The sequence below is a fragment of the Epinephelus moara genome, chromosome 10 (genome assembly GCF_006386435.1).
Source record: "Epinephelus moara isolate mb chromosome 10, YSFRI_EMoa_1.0, whole genome shotgun sequence".
Classification (NCBI taxonomy): domain Eukaryota; kingdom Metazoa; phylum Chordata; class Actinopteri; order Perciformes; family Serranidae; genus Epinephelus; species Epinephelus moara.
This window is the reverse complement of record NC_065515.1, coordinates 14,974,827-14,996,009: the sequence shown is the minus strand read 5'-3', so window position 1 is coordinate 14,996,009 and position 21,183 is coordinate 14,974,827. Positions and strand designations below refer to the sequence as shown.

The 21,183-nt window shown below is 41.7% G+C and overlaps 1 protein-coding gene across 5 annotated transcripts; it reads left to right on the top strand.

Annotated features, from left to right (window-relative positions):
- The first annotated feature begins 950 nt into the window (after window positions 1–950).
- On the top strand, window positions 951–21,132 carry elovl1b (ELOVL fatty acid elongase 1b). 5 transcript variants are annotated; one of them, XM_050054437.1, is made up of 10 exons: window positions 951–1,105; window positions 12,705–12,829; window positions 15,115–17,203; window positions 17,326–17,425; window positions 17,513–17,703; window positions 19,160–19,240; window positions 19,330–19,386; window positions 19,471–19,576; window positions 19,862–19,998; window positions 20,279–21,132. In XM_050054437.1, the coding sequence occupies exons 3-10, from the start codon at window positions 17,090–17,092 to the stop codon at window positions 20,603–20,605; spliced, it is 1,113 nt and encodes a 370-aa protein (XP_049910394.1). In that variant the 5' UTR covers window positions 951–1,105; window positions 12,705–12,829; window positions 15,115–17,089; the 3' UTR covers window positions 20,606–21,132. The 5 variants fall into 5 exon arrangements, with proteins under 5 accessions (XP_049910394.1, XP_049910398.1, XP_049910399.1 ...); XM_050054441.1 differs by lacking the exon at window positions 15,115–17,203; XM_050054439.1 differs by lacking the exon at window positions 951–1,105 and having other exon boundaries at window positions 12,581–12,829.
- Window positions 21,133–21,183: the final 51 nt, after the last annotated feature.

The window sequence follows — 21,183 nt, the reverse complement described above, 5'->3', positions numbered from 1 at the left end:
TATTTAAATTGATATAGCAACCTGTACACATGGATGGATTACTGAACGGGCCCCCTGGCCTACACTTTCAAAATGTCACTCAAATTAACATGTACCAAACATGGATGACTACAAAGAGATGTGAAAAGACCACAGGAGAAGCAAAGGAACCACAGAGCGAGACTAAAAGAATAAGGAATGACAAAATTACCTCTAAAAGTCACGAAATTACGTCATGGAGACCCAAAGGACTGCAAAAACAGGGTGTCTATAGATATAACCAAGTTAAAGACTTTTTAATACCTTGTTAATACAACCTTGTATGAAATTTAAGACCAAACCTGCAATGGAAATACACATTATATATGTGTGCGTGTGTACCAAGTGCGTTTTCCAAAATTAACAGTAAGGAAAAATGACAACAATTGGGTCATAAATTCTATTTATCATTGCAATTTGACGCTCTGTCCAATGATTGTAAAAAGTCATTGGGTCTGTAAGGCTGGAGAAGCTTTCATGGTAATGTGACAGAAAATATTTAATAATATCGAATCTTGATTTAAGACAATTCAAGACTTTTTAAGACACCCTGAAAAAGACAAAATAACCACAAGGAGACACAAAGGGAGCACAAAGAGATGCAAAACCACCACAAAGTCTGGTGTCTTCCTCTTATGAAGGAGAGGTGGAGGGGGCCCTTTGCTTATCTGTCCCCAGGGGCCCATTGTGATGCTAACTCTATACTCCTGCCTCCAAATTGGAGTGTATCATCTACTGTGCACCAGAGATTAGACAGGTCCACTCCCACCAGCAGCAGAATTACATTGCATTGGTCTGAGCAAGCATCATCTGCCAGTTGAGTTTGTTAGAAACAACCTGCAGCTGATTGATTTTGTATCGGTGCTGACTGACATTTGATACTGTCAGTTGGTTACGTCCTTATTAGGCGACCGGCTCGCAGCAGTGGAGCCCTGAGGTGACTCCACCTTTTTTCCAGCTCCATCAGCGGGTTCAGTCGAGAGGAAGATTTTAGCAGAGAGGAAGAGGAAGCAGACTATCTTCACACACGAGCCGGGCGACGCTTTCAGCCTTTTTTTTTTTTACAGTTTCCGCAGGTTTAAACAAGGTGAGTAGTTTCTTTAAATGGTTTTATACAGTGTCACAGTTCGCGGTCTGTGGACTTACAGAGGTTTTTATTCCATTTCAGGTGCGTTTATTTCTTGGGAGGGGTGCTGGGGGCGCGCGCGCTGCCAGTTTCCGTAACGTCATGCCCAAGTTTTATTCATTCAGGGGCTTCATTTGTTGTTTTTATTTCCAAGTAGAGTATTTTAGACTAAAAGTACACGTTTGCTGCTCATTAAAAAGGCTGGGGTTAGTGTTTCTGCAAATGAAAGTTGGGCGCGTGTCACCTCTGACCTCGTATCCGGTGCGCACAAATGTGTATCCCTTGAAAACATGTGGTTTACAATGAAATTTGCATACCAATCAGTGTAGTTATTTTAGCCATTGATGCTATCGTCCTGTATCTCATCATTTGCACCTGTGCTGCGGACAAAGAGCTCATTGACAGCCGGGTCTCCTCCGCTCGGCTCAGTGGGTGTCCTGCACTTTGAAGGCTTTTATATCCTAATGGGAGTGAGGACACTTTGTTGTGTGTGTTTATGTGCAACAGGTAGATCAGCATTTTTCCTTAGTTTCATTAGAGTCTATCAAAGTGAGACTTACCTGCTGGCCACATGTTGTAACTGTGTCTAACGGTTTAGAGACAGAGTGGACTCAGGTGCATTTATGGGTCCACCTTGTTAGGAGCTCTTGGTAGCTCTACTGTGCCTAAGGTGTTATCAGAGATGCACACATTTAAAAAAAAAAAAGGGTCCAGTTTAGTTCACTCTCGAGCACAGATTTGTAAGACTGCTGGATGTCATTGGTCATTTTTTGGTAACTGAGAATATGTATTTGGTTGGCATTTGACTCACTTGAGTAGAAGGAGTTGACCTTTTTACTATGTGACTCTGTATAGATGAGTAAATATTAACATTGTCACATCATATAGCCCTGATACTCTTACAAACTGATCGCCCTTGGGCCAAATCTGGCCAGTGGCAGGGTGCCATCCCCTTAACATTTGCATGTAGGGCCCATGTTGGTAGTAAATGAGCTGAAAATAGGCCCCATATGGGATTGTTCACGGGTTCCATTTTGACCCCATGTCAGTTGCACACTAGGGTGGGTTTACTCAAGTGAGCCCCAGATAAGGTGCCCATTTCGGGCCCATACATAGTTGCTACCCAGGTAGCCCCAGCATAACCCCTGTGGAGCCCACTTGGGTAAACCCATCCATGTGGGCGATTGGCATGGCGTCAATATGGAGCCCATGGACAATATCATATGGGGCCCACTTGTCAGAAGAACATGTAGTACCCACATGGGCCCTGCATAAGATGTTGGCTGGGCCACTTTCCACCACTTTCTAATTTAAAATGAAAATAAATTGGGTTGGAATTGAACCCGCAGCCGCTGCGGCAAGGACACAGCCTTTGTACATGGGGCGTTTGCTCTATCCGCTAAGCCAGTGGGTGCCCCTAGACTTACTATTTGTAGCTCAGCTGCTAACGTTAGCCACCCTGCTGCTGCAACAAGGGCTCCGGTGTGATCCTTCTTCTTTTAGAAACTTTTTCAGCCAGCCTTAAACCGTAGGGTCTTTGTGGAGACTTCGTAAAATGAATCCATAATGTTAAAGTCTCACAGTAAATGTCTCCTGTAATTATTTATCAGCTTTCCGAGTAAAAATTAGATTGAAAGATGTTCAAAGCTCGACACTGTCACCAGCTGTCCAATCACAGTGGAGAAGGAACAAATACCACATAGACCAGCCGTCATAGAGGACAAATGCAAGTGCCAAACAACCAGCTGGGAAAAGAAATGCTTTAGTGGACACACAGTCTTATTAAAGTTACACCAGCACCTGTCCAACCAATTAGAATTTGGTTTGACAAGAGTATATTGCCCCTGGGCTCCTGTCTTTTGCAAAAGTGGCCCCCAGGTAAAGAAAGTTGAGTGTCCCTGTCATAGGCTAAAGATAACATTCTCAATAATTACTTAACTTTGAGACCCGCCTGGATTACTGCATGCAGCAGTCATGTCAAACTCTCTTTCAGTTTCATCATCCTAGGAGGTAGACAGAACCACAAACAGCCACACTTCACCTTCATACAACACATAACAAGGAAACAATACTGCAAGGCTCAGTTTGTTTTTACTACACAGGTGTCATATAACACCTGAATGTTCCAGAGGAAACAGTGCTGCGTTTTGCAAGTGATGCAACTGAGGCAAGTCCTGCAAAGCCGACTGATATATTTTTTTTGCAAGATTGCAACTTTTTTAATCGCATTATCGTTATCATTATTTTTCAGTAAAAAAAATGCAAACACTAACAGTCCAACTAAAATTGTGACCTGTATCGCAATGGCAACATTTAAAAAAATAACTGCAATATATTTTGCCTTGCATATCTTGCAGTCCTAGTCTCTTATTCTTTATGGTTACACAGAAAATGAAAATGCTGAATATGCTGCAGCAGACCCGGTGCTTGTCTGTACATTGAATTAATGTTTCTCGAACATACTGGCCAATCCTCATTTATGCTTTTCCTCTCAGATGATGGCCAAGTGAGGTAGATAATGGATCACTGACTCTGTGTAGTATGTAAACATAAGCCGTAACCAACGGCTGTGGGATGGAGACAAAGGACCTCAAGGTCAACCAACCCAGGTGTATGTCTAATAGTAATGTAAACACTACAGCAGCATTGTGACTGTTACTGCTGCAGCGTTGCATTTTGTTATCACTCCATCAGCCTCTAATGTCAACACCCTCTCTGAAGGACTCATTTGACGCAAGTTTCAGCCAGTGGAAGTGACGCTCACTTTTTAAAAAAACAAAATGTTTTAACCAGGTTTTTGTCAAGAAAACCTGTGCAGGCAGAGCTGGGTGTGTTTATGAAGCAGTCAAACATCACACAGACCACAGTCCCCCTCCTGTTGGTCACTGAGTGAGCAGTTGTAGTAAAGTGCTTTGCCAAGGAGTGGAAAAATGTTGGTCATGCATGTTTCCCTCGCCACATATACCCAACAAGCCTGGTGGTAAAGGGATCCTTGTCAACTGAAGCACGAAGCAAGCAACAGTTTGTGACCCCGGGGTATTTGAAAACGTTCAAGATGGTGACAGTTGTTTCATAATCACTGCCTCTGGCAAACTGCAAAATTTACGCTCTTTACTTTGGATCTGAATGTTGTTAGGTAACCCAGCACACATTAGCTGTGTACGTTGTATTAACATGTAAATAAATAACAAACTGAAGTTCGTAGAGCATCTCTCCTATCTCAGTAACCGCATAAATTCTTACCCCCACATTAGCTGCTTTAAGTGACGCTATAAGTACACTCCCTTGTTGGTATTTTAAGAGACTGTTTTGTAATTCATGCTTTGATGTCTCATTTCTCCCTTTGAGGAAGCTACCTTACTTGACATTTAGCATTTCATTAGGATAAATGTCATGAATACCAATTATGGGTTAAGTTAAGGATACTGTTACCTGTTACAAATGCACTTTGTGGTGCTAAGTTTGTGATGGTGTTGTTGTCATACAGTACAAATCTTGTCAAGTGCAACTTTCAGACCCACCCTTCCACCCCCACTCATAGCATTGTAGTTACAGTTGATTGAATTGACTCAAGTGAGTGTAAGTTTCTTAAAGCTGCACTTCAGTGGCTGTTACAGTCCTTTAAATATGTCATGATGACCTCGGAGATGACTGGCTGTGTTTTGACCAGCATGCAGAGAAAGGTGTGTTTTTAGTCTAATCAGTGGCTGCTTTGTTTGTCCTGTAATTATTAATTTCCTTGTAAGGTCATGCGTTGGTTTTTAATATCTGCCGAGAATTAGACCAAAGGTCAGATTGTAAAAAACACAGTTGTTACAAAGTTTGAAAAGATATGAATCTTTAGGAGACATTGGCACACCTGCCTATTGTTTTCTCTCTGTATGTCATAAATTTCATATCAGACAACTCCATCTTCAGTTTTGCAGTCATCACCATGTGTGCATGTTTGAAACCATCACGTGGAAGTTCTTGTCATATTAGCATCTGAGGTATTCCTGACAGACATGGCGAGTGTCATTCCAGTCGTGGTTGAGTCTTGCATAATGGCAACCTGTCTGTGGGGCGTGTTTAACACTTGCCCCACATATCAAGTCTGGAGTTGTTTTGTTGATGAGTTTGAGCACGCTCTTCCAAGAGGCAGCTGCGAGGACACACCCTGAAGTGGACAAGGAAAAACTTTCAATGAGGGGGAATGCTGGGGCTTTTTAACACACATTAGGGAATCCCTTTCAGTGCTTAATAGATGCTAGTAGATGAATGATGATTGTACTTAACACAGTTATCTGTGTGAAGTGTGTTTGCTTCAGTCTTGCTTCTTGTTTGTGTAGCCGGTCCTCTTTCCAGATTACATAGTGGAGAGGAGGTTGTGTGGCTCAGGCTCCAGATGTTTTGTGACACCTGGAAGCTGCTTTACATCCTTCTCGATCCATCTTTATCATGTATGTTCACATTCTATGTATCATTTTAGTCATTTGGATGGTGTATATTGGGATTTCCATAAGTACAGAGAGTTCTGTATGCTGCAGAGTTAAAAAAGCCCCTTAAGGCAAATTGTGATTTGAGATACTGGGTTATATAATTACTTGACTTGAAAGGATATCACAATACAGTTGGACTGGTTTTTGTAGCACAGATAGAAAACCAGGAACCCATCAGGAGTTGTTTCAGTTGTTAAAGTTGTTCGAGCATTTCAAGTGATGGCATGTTTTTGAACGGGACCGTCCCACCTTCCCACCGATAACATTTTTTCTCTGTGAGCTCCAGTCACAACTTGTAGATTTTTGCATACTCTTGAGCATTGCCTCCCAAGCTTTACCTTATATAAGACAAAACTGTCAGCTCAGTGGAGCAGGTGGATTCAAAGGCCTGGATGCAGGAAGTCCCAATGTACCGTCTGTTCCTTACTTTTTTCCCCTAGGTTTGGCCTTTATTTCAGTCAGTTCTTTAAACACTGTACCATCCAAGGTCACATTGCTGAGAACTGAGAATGCAGCGACATCTTCTAAGTACAAAAGTCAGAAGGGTCAATGAGCATGAGTAGTCAAGATGAGCATACAGGTTTTTGAAGTGTGTGTAAACACCAGTCACTGTTTACAGAATACCTTTGTGGTTCAACTTTGTCCTACAGTACTTTCCATGGTTGTGTGCACACAGTTTTCCTTTGCAGTGAGGGATTATTTTAGGTGTATGGATGAATTTACGTTTGATTTTACCTCTAAAGTGCTGTCTTTGCCCTGTTTGGCTTTATTGTGGTGATGTCTCCACGTTCTCTGCAATTACTTGGAGTGCAATTTTATCATAACTGATGGGAAATGATAAATAAAATAGTTATGATGACTCAAAACTACACTATAAAACTGTGCAATTAATGTCACTTTTTTTATGTGTGACTGAAAATGACTGATTAAGCTTCAGCAGTTCCTAAACATATAGCCCTGCGATAGTCTGGCGACCTGTCCAAGGTGTACCCCACCTCTTGCCCAATGTGAGATGGGATAGGCTCCAGCTCCCCCACGACCCCTAACAGGATAAGGGTTACACAAATGAATGAATGAATGAATGAGTTCCTAAACATAATTATTTGCAACATTAAACCTATCCAGTTGCAACACTATTTAAGGGAGTCATAATTCTGCAGGTCCCCCTGTTAACACCTCAGTAAGTGGACACAGCCTGCAAGATGCCACCATGCAAATTAACTTTCCATTGTTCTTCCTGCACCTGCTCAGCTGCAGTCGTTTCTCCACAATCTCCATCAGTTCGAGCTCATTCACAAGGACGCGAAGCTCTATTGTTGTGTGTGGAAAGTTCCAGAAATCGGAGTCGTTGAGACCGGCAGAGGGGACAGAGAAGAAGGGAGGGGCGTGAAGAGAATGAGACCAGTGTTGGCCTTGTCTGAATAGCTGCAGGTAGGGGTGAAACTGCACCCCCACCACCACCACCACCACCACCGCCACCTACACTCACACCCCCACACACACCCTCAGGTTAACATAATGAAAAGGAGACGGTGTAAACATGTCGCGTCCAGACAAGTTCAGCAACATTCCTGTGCATGGGGGGTTACTATGGTTACTACGGTTACTACAGTTACTATGACTTAGGCCTTTGGTCAAGGTTTCTGAAAGTTAGTTTGTCTTCAATGTGTTTTTAACATGGATGTTGAATTTGCATATCACCAAGTCTGCGGTATTCTTTTTTTTTTTATTATACCACAAATTTGGCATGCATGGCTGGAAACTGATGGGCACATTCAAATCTAGAGGGTGGTATGCAGTTAGTTTTGATTTTTGTTAAATAACTAACAATGTCTCTGGCCCATGCATTGTTAAATTCAGATGCAGCAGAAGACAAGGTTGCAAAGCAGAGATACAGAGTTAAAGAGAGGGATGATTTTGCTTTCAAATTCAGTGTGGTGTAAACTTCAGAACAGTTAAATGCATGTAATAAGCCCCGAATTAACGCTAAATGTTTTACTGTCAAGTGTCTGATCCATCTCAACAAGGCTTTTTGGTTGTTTTACATTTGCCTTTTTTCCTTTTTTGGGCAAATATGTCATCGGCCAGACCAACCCATGAGCTGTGCAAGTTTTGAATGATTTATGATCTGGTAGTTTTATTTTTCCTTTTGAAGCATCTTTGGGTGACAATGGAGCAAAACGAGTTTGGATGAGATTGAGTTGTAACTCGTGTGGAATGAGACCAGCCTTTTTTGGATACAGCTCTTCTTTTTCTCACTTGTTATCTTTAGACATAGTTAAGACAGACATATTTGGACTCAGCGAAACTGGGCCCCAGGTGGCAGTGCTGTCACCCAGGAAGTGCTCTGAGTAATGTCTTTGTTTTCCCTTGGGTGGGTTTATCATCCCTCTGCCTTGGTAGGAATGCGTGTTATTGTTTTTGCTAAGTGACACTAGTATTCACTTAGCTGGTATCTTTGTCAACTTGGCATTCACTCCATTTTGCAGCTGCCATTCATGACTTTCTGCTGACTTGTTGTGAGGACAGGAAGAGACCTGACAAAAAGGACATCTTCTGCTAAGCCGAACTACTTATTACCTGACACTATCAGTCTTAGCTTTTCACAGGTATTTCTGCATTAATCTCTGAAGGTAATTCATTGAATGTATGATCTTGCTTTTCAGAACAGCATCATTTCTTTACAGAAGATGTTTTTCACATTGCACAGCTTGACCTGAGAATTGTACCTTGGCAGCAAAGTCGGACTCCTCACACCAGTGTGTGATATGCTGGTGGAAAATTCTGGGAGACTTGTGCTCAGTGCTATAATGCATCTGATGCACACAAGTTCCTGCTTTTACATTTTCCAAGTCAACAGATGCTTCTGAAATAAGCAGGTGTATTTTGTTTGGCACTGTGTCCCGGAAACAGGGTGTATCTACAATTCAACTCATCTCTGGAATTTTATCGAGGCATTAAAGGGTTGGTTCGGGATTTTTGAAGTGGGATCGTATGCGGTACTTATATGTAGTCAGTGTATTGCCTTCAGTAGATGGTGGTTGGCGCACCCCCAGTTTGGAATAGCAGGCAGGGGTCCCACCAGAGAACCATTGCATTGACAGGGGTTGATATCAAAATGTGTTTTAGCCACCTTTAAAAGAGGCCTAAAAAAATATATCAATATCAGTCTAAGTGGACGCTGTATTGAGGATTTTTTCACCGCTTTGGCTCGCCATCAGACAGCCCTTTTCTTTGACACTGCATTTTCTCAACCATAAAACTTCCGTATGACTGCACCTCCACTACTGCACACTGTATTACTCTGACTGACTGTAAGTGGTTTATGGAATAGACGACAAAAACATGTCAAAATGAGTGATTATGACAGCAACAATGAAATGCTGTTCTCTGTGGAGACAAGATGATACTGTTCTAAACCACAGTTTACAGAAGAGGAACCTCTGCAGAGGGAGATGGAACAGGCCAAGAGAGAGAGCAGAGCAACTTCTGTGGAAACTGGAGGCCAAGAAAGAGAACAAGGTACCTGATGGTGCAGATGTGTCAACTGTAAATGATGCTGACAGACCCAGAGAGCTACTGATGCCGTGAGGGGGACTTGGTTCAGGATCTTTCTGAATCAGAGGATGCAAGAACAGATACAGTCTGCATCAGCGTTGGGGGTAACGTGTTTACAGAAGTAAGGTGTTACAGTAATGTATTACGTTTTAGTAGTAATAAAGTAAGGTAACACATTACCAGCAGGATTTTGTGTAATATTACTGTATTTGCAATATCACGTAATGCATTACCACCCGACATAAACTGTTTTCTCTCATCCACACTGGTCCACATCACTCAACTTCCACCAGTGCACCACCAGAAAAAAAAAATCATCCAAAAGGTCTTCTGTCTTGTTATGTCATTACAGACCTAATAACGAGTTGTCTTCAAAGTAAGTTTTTCTTTGTTTGATTAGCCCAGCAAGACACAAGCGCGCACTATGTTTGAAATACTGGTACTTACAAAAGTAAAGTTTCTTTTATGTCTGATTTCACAACAGAACTTTCTGACCCAAACAGCTGATCTGCGGAGTGATTCAGTGCACAGTAAGGGCAGCGCAGTAATACTGATGTTTTACAGTTGAGAAAATGTAGCGCCAAAGAAAAAGGCTGTCTGCCGCCGAGGTCAAGCAGTGAATAAATCCTTTTTTTACGTGGGCCTCCTTTAAGGTGGCTAAAGTACATTTTAATATCAACCCCCGTCCACAGCAATATAATGCTGAGCTTCCCTGGAGGGACTCCTGCCTGCTATTCCAAACTGGGGACGCGCTGACCGTCACCTACTGAAGGTAATGCACTGAATATATATGAGAACCTCATACAACCCCACTTCAAAAATCCCGAACTAGCCCTTTAAGAAGTTTACAACCTACTTTACTGTTAAGGCATGATCAAGATTGAGCTGCATTGTTACTGTAGTTTGTGGAGGACATATTGCAACATCTAGTGAGGTGAAAGCACAAAGTGGCTGAGAAAAGTGAGGCTAATATGAAGCCAGATTGATTTATGGCAGTAAGTTGAAATCCTTGATTTTAAAGACACACCCAGATTTATTTAAGAGTTAATAAGTACAACCCCTAATTCAAAACATATGGGATGCTGTGTAAAACATAAATAAAAACTGAATGCAATTATGCAAATTGATTTTGAGCTACATTCAATTGAATACCGTGCAAACACAAGATATTTAATGTTCAAACTGATGAACTTTTTTAATGTAAATATACACTTATTCTGAATTTAAGGCCTTAAACACTTTAAAAAAAGATGAAACAGAGGCAAAAAAAAAGACGGGGAATGCCTATTTCAGGGGCGTCCCTGCTCATTCAGGCAAGACAATGCCAAGTCATATCTGCATGTGCATCAGCGTGGCTTCATAATAAAAGAGCACAGCTACTAGGCTGGCCTGCCTGTCTCCAATTTAAAAGTGTGTGGCACATTATGAAGCGTAAAATACAACAGTTGAGATGCCCAACTTTTCAGCAGCTAAAGTTGTATATTGAGCAAGAATGGAAAGAATTTCTCTTTTAAAAGCTTTAACAGTTACTCTCCTCAGTTCTCAAACACTTACTGAATGTTGTTAAAAGAAAAGGTGATGTAACTCAGCGGTGAACATGCCCCTGTCCCAACCTTTTAGTAATGTGCTGCTGCAGGCATCAAATTCCAAATGAGTTTACAGTCACAAATAACAATAGTTATCAGTGTGAACATTACATCTCTTTGTACTGTATTTAATTGAATATAGGTCATAAAAGGATTTACAAAGCCTTGAATTCTTTTTATTTGTGTTTTACGCAGCGTCCCAGTGGGTGTTGAGCTGGCAGGACAAGATTACTATCATGTTTTAAATGGCTCTGTCAGCAACTATGGCAAGGAACGATGATCTATTTTGTTGTCAGGCATGTTTCGGTATTTGGAGGAGGGGCTAAGATGCACTGCCCATCACCCCCCAGTGACAGAGTGACAGGTAAAACCAGCCCAGTGAATCAGATACATTGTACTGAAGAGGGCTTTCACAGAGACAAGATCACCTGTGCTGCGCTGTCAAATATCTGTGATTTGAACAGGCAAGTTCAACTAGAATTTGCAAACAAAAAGGGCACCAGACAATAGGCTTTTAATGGCAATTACTGACTTTTAGAGTTCGTATTGCTGTTTGTGTTTTACTTACAAGCCTTCCCAAGCTAAATTTTGAGCATGAGCTGGCTTTGCGGTGTTTTAACACTCTATTAGTCTGCAAGTGCGAATGCTGCCTTGTAGATTGATTACAAATGTGTCACTTAGGAACTTTAAATGTTCAAGCTACTGTGTGTGGACCACACTGATAGCTAGGTATGTTGCAAAGCTGAGGAAGTCATGAATGCTAAATCAGGGTTTCCCCGTACATGTTTCCATCTACCTGCCACCAGAGGACTAAAGTTATCCATAAGCAGAAAATTTTGAAAACTACTGTTACGTTTTGTTCGTCTTTAGAAAAGCTGGGTGTGGTAGTGAGATCAGAGTAAGTGATTTCTTATCAAGGAGACCAAAACCTCCGTACATGACGCGCTCAGAGGAATTTTAAGCATTATTGTGTGACTCATGTCTTCCCTCTGCAGCAGTCGTTTTGGTCTGTCATTAGCATTACTCTCCAACCCTGAGCAAACTTCAACCTTGTATGACTGTTTATGTCACTTCCTAGGTCGAATGTTTTAAATTTTTCTCTGTTTATTTTTCTCAGTTTCCACTAAGCTGGATGTTTATGCTTAGATTTGTGAGTATGCAGTGTGAAGCAAACATAAAGTGGGTCTGTGCCAAATATTCAACAACAAAAGCACATAAAAACTGATAGAAATGCAACGACTATGGGCTTGTTTCAGGTATTTTAGCCATGACATTGATTGTCTCCCAACACAGAGAGAAACATGGAAGCTAGTTTTGCTTTATGGGTGTTGGCCGGTTAGAGAGGCGTAACAATGGCCCCCTTCATGATAACAGAGTCTCCACTGATTTCTCGCCTGCTGCCTGTGAATAATATTATCAGCCCACCCCTGAGCGAAAACTTACAGGGTGACTCCAGAGTCGTGTGTGTTTCTTTGTGTGTGTGTTTCAGTGGGTGGAGGGTGCGATAAAAAGAGTCAAACAGAGTCAAAGGTGGGGACTCAAACTTTTTGAACTCAGGGCGGCGGTCACAAAAGTAGCAGGTCGCGTTTTATATCGTGGAGTTTTGTAGTGTGGGTTTAAATAGGGGCCATCTCTCTCTCACCCCAGTTGTACTCTGCCTTGGCGCTCCCTTACACACAGTGCTCGCTCTCTCTGGCTCAGCCTCTTTCCCTCCCTCTCCCTCTGTGAGCTAGTTATTCATCCACTGTGTGAGTCAGGGAGGGTGGGGATTTGGAAGACTGCTGTACCAGTCACACTTTGTCAGTTTACTTTCTCATTCCCTTACCCCATCTCTCTCTCTCTCTCTCTCTCTCTCTCTCTCTCTCTCTGTCTCTCTCTTTCTGTCTCTATTCCTCTCCCTGCTCTGCTGTTTCCTCTGTATTGCTGCTGCCGCCTCAGCCTGCCCGCCTGCCTGCCTGCTCTTCCGCCCTCATAGTTTACAGAGAGGCTTTGCCGTCCTGTGAAAGAAGAATCCACACTGGCTTTTGATGATTTAAGGGGAGAATTATTCTAGTCTCGACAAGGTAAGTTGCATAATCTTACATAGAAGGTGAACTAACTTGTGTGGAGTCTGCCCACATGTTGAGCAGCTCGGGTATTTTTTTAGAGGGAAGGTTTCTCTTTTTTTGGTGTTTGAGGATATCAGGCTGCTCTGGTTGAAATGTCTGATTTTATAACGGATACTTCACTGTGTGTTTGGCTAATGGGATCCTGTCTGCTCCTCTGAATTTTTTTTTTCTTTTTGGTTCATCATTAACTCCTGAGTGTGAGCTCCCTTTTTCCATCTCTATGATTCATTGACATGGCTCTCATAGGAAATGTTCCCCCTGCCTTTCCACTGTTTTATATCTCCTTTGTAAAGTAAACCAGCCACCTCGTTGTCAAGGTAATTGAACGAGTGGTTTTGGTGGGACATACCAGGAAGGAGTAACGGTGTTTTTTGTTTTTTTGTAGAACTAATCAAAAGCTTTTATTTTAGTTTGTCACAAGAACAAACTGATGTAGCTAAAAGCTGTAAATCCTGAACATTTCTGTTGAGAGGGTGCAGAGGTCACTGCTTAAAGTCAGGGTGGTGTTTAAATGGTCATGTGACTGCAGCTAAATTGCTCCACTCTGTCATGGAAATTACACAGCAGACACTTTGTGGACCCCTCTCACAGTTATGAGGAAGTTCCTGTCCTCTTGTGGAATTGCAACTAGTATTGCTGATACAGCTGAACAGCAATGGCGGTTAAAGTTCAGTTCTTCAGTTTATACTAGTGATCCAAACTCTGAGGTGACACTAATGCCTCTAATTGGTGGTGATTAGGAACCGTTAAGTGGTGTCATTGTGTTTGAGTTCACAGGTATATGCAGGAAATGGTACAAAGAATTGATGTTCACTAACTGGTGTTACTTACTAGGGGTGTAATGATACATTGATCTGGACCAGTATATCGATTCAATGACCAAAGAGCCATTATTCTATATGCCTTTATTTTGAAATTCTCATGGCACATCTGTCACCACTTGCATCCCAGCGCACCTCCTTACTAAACATTCAGACAGTGTTAGAGGCTTAGCACCAAGCAGACAATGGCAAGGAGCCAAGAAAAAGACAATGAGGATATTTACTGATATCGTCACAGGTCGGTTGCAGGCCCCTCAGTTGAATCGAACCGTGATCATATACTGGCAGACTTTGTGATATATATGGACTTAATTAGCTTATTTTCACAAGCAATATGAACCAAGTTACCCATGTCCTTTGTAAATTAAAAAGTAAATACCGCTAAATTATGAGGGAAATTTCTTTATTCTTTGTTTTTTTTTGGGGGGGTGGTTGCTGGAAGAAAAAAACTCTTGCAATGACTGATACATTTGAGTTGAGGACACCTCTGACTACGGATGCAAAAATCATCCTTTGTAAATTCAGACATAGTCCAAAAGTTAAATTCCCACATTTCTACTTCAAATATGAAACCTGAGGCGCTATAAAAACACATTGCTCCATAAGTGAAATATTTGAGTTCAGTACATCTTAGACTACACCCGTACTGGAAATTCCTTTTACTCCCTGATATCACAACCAGCATTGGCCCCAAAAATCCAACATTGGTCAGGCTCTAATATCAGAACATATTAAAGAATCGATGTAATATCGTATCGTGATGAAACTTGTGTTTTACACCCCTAATATTGAGTTGTTCTTTTTAAAATGGTCTTTGCCACTTGATGAAAAGTTTTTTTGTGGTTTCATTGAGCTGGAACGGTCGGGGCTTCATTTTCAATTTTCTGAAAACTTCTATCTTCATCAGGGCCTTAGGATACAGAAATATTGTTTCCTTTTTCTTGTTAGTGTTAATGATCATAAGACTGTCCTCCTGACTCACACAATCAGTTTTATTATTGGTCAGTATTCTCTAAAGATCCCTTTCCAGTGACTCACGTGTTGCATGTTCATACAGTAGTTTGAACATGAACTGAGAGATTTAATAAGTTGTATACAAAGAGCAAATTCTACATATTGTAATATTGTCTACAACATAATTTGATCTGTTTTCTAGTGTATAAAAACTTACACTAAACTATTAAAATATAAAGAATCACCAACACAATGAAGGGAGAATTGTGGCTTCAGGAATTCCTTTTTAAATATCAGATGTAAACAGATCATCTCATCTGTTTATCATCTCACATTAAAGCCTTGTGATGTGGTCAAACTGCCTCGACACAACTCAGAGTCACTGTGTTACAGGAACTAAGACGTCACCACTTACCTGAACAGATGGTCATCTTCTGCGTTTAACTGTTCAGCATTTTTCCTCAGAACAAGACAGACTGCACACAACAGACATGATGGTACTGTTGAAATGTGAGGCGCCTGGCCAAATGCCTCACCATCGGTTTAAACACAACCACAGCGTTTTGTATGTATCTGATCTGCTATACAACACACCATCATGGGCACATTATGTGATAACGGCTGCGTAGATGTTAGAAATTGGTCTGGAATGCTGAACCCAATCACCTGTAAGCCTGAACAAGAAGATCTACTAGAAAGATACTGTGCTGTTGACATTGCTTTGTGGTTAACAATTGAAAAACCCTGAGGTGAGCAAGCTGCAGGGGGTATCTACACAGGGAAGAAGAATGTCCAGGTTGTGAGATATTATCTGTTTACAGTGTCGATGCGTGCTGCTCACAATCCGTTTTAACTTCGACACAATGAATGCACAAAATAAGCAGATCAAGGGCTGTTATGTTTTCATTTGAACTGTGCGAAAAGGGGCTACAGCTGGAGGTCTTTAGATGTTATATTTGCCATTCTGAATCCCGAACTTGACAGTACCAATTTGATACCATTGCATTTAAAAATGAATAACAGCTACTGCTAACCCTGAAACTAAGGTCTTGAATACTGTACATGTTGCCTTACTGGTGGGACTTTCCAGTGTAAATTATTGCCCTTATCACTGACATTTTGCTACCGGCTAATGTTAAACTAAACTGCAAATCAGTTCTTTTTCATGACTCTAAAACAGTAGCTGCAAATGGCTACACAGGGCAACTTGCTGCATGGGCTAAGAAAAATTAATTGCCATGAAAACATTGGTGCTTAGACTAGCGTTCCTGCATTTTAGGCAGTATCGGAGGCATTTCCAGTACTGGTATCGGAACAACTCAAGCTGCAGCAGCAATTTTAGATTTTTTGCATTCAGTGTAAGTTAGTTCCTGTAGATATAAGAAATGTGTTTTACATGCATTGCCTTGAGGTTTTCAGTTGCTCACTTGCAGACTAAAACAGCCTTGAAAACAAGTGTGCACATGTTCAAATTCCACCGTATGTTATCCCGTGATAACATACAAGCTTAAACATACATCCTTAAATTTATGCCCAGCTCATTGTTGGCAAAATGCATAGCTGTAGATCAAATGTCTTTGCACTGTATTCTTTCTCTCTGTTTGCCTGAGCAGCACCTTTGTGAGCTCCCTGCCCTTCATTGCACAGCATGAAATTATTAGCTGTAAATTATATTGGCTTAAGGCGGGCTGCTCTTTAGGCCTTGGGCAGTGAAAACTCAGAGCTTTGTAGATTGTACAACAATGGCGTGGTGAGAGAGGAGACCGCACCCTGCGTGTCCTCTACTTTGTGAATATGCTTTACAGTTTACACTTGATATGATAAGCCTTTGTCAACAGAGAATTACGCAGCTCTGAAAACCATAGCAACATTCATGTGTGCACATATATGTAGTTTAACTGATAGATTCTGTTTACAGTGGCAGTTTTCCAATAAGTGCAGTTGCCACATAAGAAGAAGTAACACTTGTTAGTTTAGGGAACTCGAATATCAGCATAAGCGTTTTGCAGGTTGTATTATTAGTTCAGTGATCAGGAACTCTGCCTTGTTGACTCCCAGTTGGGTTCATTTAAGGAGAGCAGTTTGGGTGTTGTGTCTTAACTTCTGGCACGAGTCCTGCACACAAGCAGCCAGTAGAGTGCCGCCTTACTGTGGGATGAGGGATGCCCTCCCAGTTCCTTGTAGCACCTCCTCTCTGATATCAGGCCATGTCTCATGAGCTGTTTGAGCAAAGCATCCTGGGATTTTTGTTGGGAGGGCTTGTTTGGTGAGAGATGAGCTGCACTGTCCTGGTAATTGCATTTCAATCCCGCTGAATCAGGAAATGTCTCCGAATGCTCCTCCTTAAAAGCATTCATTGGCCACGCGTGATCGCCAGGAAAACCCAAGCAATGAATAAGATGTGATTTTTATTTGTCGGTATTTATGTAATCCATTCTTGATGGACAGTGCTGTTGAGTGTTATTCTTTTAAAGTATCACATCCAAAAGGACTACATCTGGATTCAGAGGACATGTTCAAGATGTGCAACCTTCAAAAGTGGCAAAAAATAAAAGTTTGTTGAATTAAGTGATATTTCAGTCTTTGAATTACTGTCATGGGATTGGTGGAGGCATTGTTACTGTTTGACTTGACATGAGACATAAAGTAACAATAGGCTTATTGTTTTTTTTGCAGATACTTGGGTCACAATACAAGGCGGCAAACATGCTTCGAGAGATCCAGGAGATTGGCTCACACGCCATGGATATCTACGACTACCTCTTGGCGGGAATTGGTGAGTAACTTACCTGAGTAAATATAGACAATCACAATTTGTGTTTGTTGTTAAATGTAATCGTGTCTTTTTATTTTGCCCCTCTAGATCCGCGGCTGAAGGGATATCCACTGATGCAGAGTCCTATTCCCATGTCCGCAATACTGCTGAGTTACCTGTTCTTTGTACTGTACCTGGGACCTCGCTTAATGGCCAATCGCAAGCCCTTCCAGCTCAAGGAAGCCATGATAGTCTACAACTTCACGCTAGTGGTGCTCTCGATATACATCGTCTATGAAGTAAGACATTGTTAGTTAAAGTCTAACATTTAAAGATGTGTAATTAAAGGACGGATCCATCTGTGTTCTTTTGAGGGTTCTTCAAATGGAAACGCTCATTTAGGGGTGTCATATCAGTGTAATATTTTTCCCCACTGTACCTTGCAGTCAGTCTTTTCTAACAGAGAATTGAAGCTGTTACATCACTCTCTTCAAAGCCACCAGACTTCTTTGACAAAACAATTGATTTACATCTCAGAACACAGGAGTTGCTGGTCTACTAACATGGCGTCCACAGCAGTACATTGATTTGCTGCTGTGACAGTTAACGGGTTTGAGGAATGCAGCTAATGTGACAGATCAATAACACATAGGGCTACATCCACATTACAAGAAAATGTTCCCCAAATCTGTTTTGTATCTCATGAGACACAGATCTGATTTGTTTTTGTTTTTTTAGAGCAGTGTGGACACAGAAAGTTTAGATATGGTCCACTTTCATATATGGCCTGAAATCCGATACATATCCAGTCACTGGCCGTGCAGCTGCTGTGAGAGTGGTATCAGATCAGATCACTCACCACACAGTGTAGGAGCAGTCCGTTAAAACTACAGAAGGCTGCCCCGGTCGTGAGCCATGAAGCTTTTTGACGGGGTTAGCTTGTCTACATTTGAGTCCTGCTGCGATAGCCTGTCGTAAGGCACCAACAGATATATCGGAATGTAGCTCTAGACATCCTAAAGTTTTAGAGGAACTGTTCTCACATGAAACCCTCCACATTGCGGCTCCATCACTCCTGACTCCTCTCCTGCACCCACACCCCTCTCTCCACAGAGCTGCCAGCAATAGTTGCTAACAGAGCCGTAGCTATGGCTTTTTATTTCCCTTCGTCCGTCATGCTCAACATATGATAAATTGTCATCCAACCTCTGCAGCAACTCATTCAGGAGATGAACACTTGCACCGCCATGTCATTACTATTTCCCCCCACATGCCTATCATGCAAATGTGACATTTTTTTGTTGTTTTTTCGTGCTTGGCGTCATTGGTTGCGTGTGAAAGGCATTTCAGGGCAGAGATACGTTCACACTGATGTCAGTCATGAGTCACCTCAAACATGAATGTAAACAGTCCAGGCAGGAAGATCGGGTCTGGGGGATAAATCAGCATTGAAGGTTAAACCCTGTAACATGAACTAGAGGCACATGAAGCAACGCCATCACATAGAAAGCTACGTCACATGGGAAATGTTTTTAAAAGGGCTTGAGAAAATCTCACGCTAATACAGACTTCAAGAAATAATGTAACCGCCCCTTAATTTACTTCCCACACATAGTGCAGCTCTCAGAATGGGCGTATCTTAATTTATGTAGCTTTGGTTGAATTTATATCTGTAAGAATCACTCTATGTTTTAGCTATGAATACAAACTACAAAATACAGTGAGTCTCCAAGTAAATTAACTTTTCTCATTTAGTTCCTGATGTCTGGTTGGCTCACATCATATACCTGGCGATGCGACGCAGTTGATACGTCCGACAGTCCTGAAGCACTTCGAGTAAGTCCTCGCTGTAATAAGTCGGACACAATTCTTGACTAATAATAAGTGAAATGATTATTTAACCAACTCTTTATTTTTCTCACCAGATGGTCCGAGTGGCCTGGCTGTTCTGGTTCTCCAAGATTATTGAGCTCATGGACACAGTAAGTTTGATACTCAATGGCCTCTGTGTGTAGTTTTGGTCACTGTGTCTTGGCTTTAACTGATCAATATCTTCTTTCGATCAGCTGTTCTTCGTGTTGAGGAAAAAGCACGGCCAGGTCACCTTCCTACACATCTTCCACCACTCCTTCATGCCCTGGACCTGGTGGTGGGGAGTTGGCTATGCTCCTGGTGAGTACACACATAAATCTTGATTTATTTAAGACTTTGAAAATGATTAACGGAGAAGCAAGTGCAGGTGGAAGGTTGTCGTGACGTCAACTTCATCATGCAAACCAGTCATGTACATGTACAGCTACACTGTCCCCTTTTTCGGGACCTTAAAGAAACATTGTGCAGGATACCAAGAATATCTAGAATAGTGAGAAAAATTAAGGATGTAGAGGCCGTAGATGTTTCACTCTGAGGCTCTACACTGGTCTGAGTCAGCCTAAAGCTGTTTGATCATTACCCCAGGTGGAATGGGATCTTTCCATGCCATGGTGAATTCTACCGTCCACGTCATCATGTATTTCTACTATGGCCTTGCTGCTGCTGGACCACGCTTCCAGACGTTTTTGTGGTGGAAGAAATACATGACTGCCATTCAGCTGGTACGGACACCCTACACTCCATTTTCTGTGTAGTTTGCTTCATCATTAATTTTTAATTTTAATTTTGCTACTCATGGGCCTCTGGGAGCAGCTCCAGGACCGCATGATGTAGCCTGAATGCATTTATTTAGAGCCTTTATCCAGTGTCTTTAACTACTCTGGTCTCCTCAGCATGTTTTTAAATGCCAAGTTAATGTCTCTGCTCCAAAGGCACTGAGACAAATTCCTCTACATTTATTTTTAGTAAGTGCTTGGCTGACTCTTGATTTCTTCCCAACAGACCCAGTTTGTCTTGGTATCTCTCCATGCTACCCAGTATTACTTCATGGACAGCTGCGACTACCAGTTCCCCATGATCCTCCACCTCATCTGGATGTACGGAACCTTCTTCTTCGTGCTCTTCTCCAACTTCTGGATCCAGGCTTATGTGAAGGGTAAACGGTTGCCCAAACAGGACGTTAAGCAGTGTCAGAACGGCACAGCCGTCTACACTAACGGCAAACACTACGAGAACGGCATCAACCACGGAGCCACCAACGGCACCAGCAATGGCTCAGCTCGCCACGAGAACGGCAGCGCTCACATGAACAAGATGAAGAAGGCCTAGGATCTCTGGAAGGAAACACCCAAGAAGTATGACCCAGAAAACCTGTTAAAAGTATGGTTTCCAAAGATAGTTTTGGCTGTGTTTCTTTTCCTGTTTTTAGTTGTGTATGCAACAAATGGGGAAATGAAGTTGTCAATGATCTCCACAGTTGGGGTCCCACATATGGTTGGTTGTTTTGTTTGTTTGTTTTATTTGGAACACCATTTATGGAACAAAATGTATGAAGAGAAGATGTTTTGACCTAAATGTTATCTTCACTGATGTTGCAACAACCACCTAGTTCAGTATGACACTGGTGGCCTTTCACCCCACTTGCCTTCACTACTTATCTGACTCCCACGTTGTTCTGACCCCCCTGTGGACAGATGACTGTACAGTTTCTATCGAACTTGAAAATACTTTTTGTAAATAGTTTTACAGCAAACAAAAGAATAACTAATTGTATTGGTATGCTTTAGACTTTCTAAATTTTGTTATATTGTGTATTTAAAATTAAATGCCAATAAATTCAATTTTAAATTATCTTATACATTATGTGCGTCAGTATTTTCACTTGCACAGTAGGTGCTTATTGTACG

Coding starts and splice junctions, on each gene's coding strand:
- elovl1b (XM_050054437.1), top strand. CDS start 17,090: ATGGACAGTGCTGTTGAGTGTTATTCTTTTAAAGTATCACATCCAAAA. Junction 17,204..17,325: donor AAAAGTGGCAAAAAATAAAA/GTTTGTTGAATT, acceptor TTTTTTTTGCAG/ATACTTGGGTCACAATACAA. Junction 19,387..19,470: donor TTATTGAGCTCATGGACACA/GTAAGTTTGATA, acceptor TCTTTCGATCAG/CTGTTCTTCGTGTTGAGGAA.